Here is a 379-nt window from a genome sequence, read left to right as displayed (position 1 = left end):
TCTGCACATACATAATTCTGCACATAGAAGATCCAACATGTAGGAACAAGTTTTTGAGTGGAGGGGGATTTCAAAGGTAAAACTCCTCGCCACACTCACCTCTCCTGTCACCAGTGAGAACAACATAATGCCAAGGGACCACCAGTCAGCAGCGTGGTTGTATGGACCCCCACTTAAAACTTCAGGTGCTGTTCAGACAAAAACAGGAAAAAAAAAACCTCAAGACGATACTGTGGTTCAACATAACTCAGAGAATGAAAAGGGGGAATCACAAAGACAAAAAACAACATACGTAAATGTTCTGAGAAGCCTTGCTGAGAGAACCAAAAGCCATAATATGTAAAGTACAGGTGCATCATGTGCATAACTGGGTCAACTG

General features: G+C 42.5%; 1 protein-coding gene across 1 annotated transcript in view; it reads right to left on the bottom strand.

Moving 5' to 3' along the window:
- The window catches only part of rskra (ribosomal protein S6 kinase related a), a 7,212-nt gene that overhangs the window by 811 nt on the left and 6,022 nt on the right, over nt 1–379 (bottom strand). Inside the window, exon 9 of the mRNA XM_035679615.1 lies at nt 100–188. Within this exon, the coding sequence (XP_035535508.1) occupies nt 100–188 (89 nt within the window). The remainder of the gene's footprint in view (nt 1–99; nt 189–379) is intronic.

The sequence above is a fragment of the Morone saxatilis genome, unplaced genomic scaffold (genome assembly GCF_004916995.1).
Source record: "Morone saxatilis isolate NCDOM2014 unplaced genomic scaffold, NCSU_SB_2.0 Contig8, whole genome shotgun sequence".
NCBI lineage: Eukaryota > Metazoa > Chordata > Actinopteri > Moronidae > Morone > Morone saxatilis.
The sequence above is the reverse complement of the archived record's forward strand: the minus strand, read 5'-3'. Positions and strand labels throughout refer to the sequence as shown.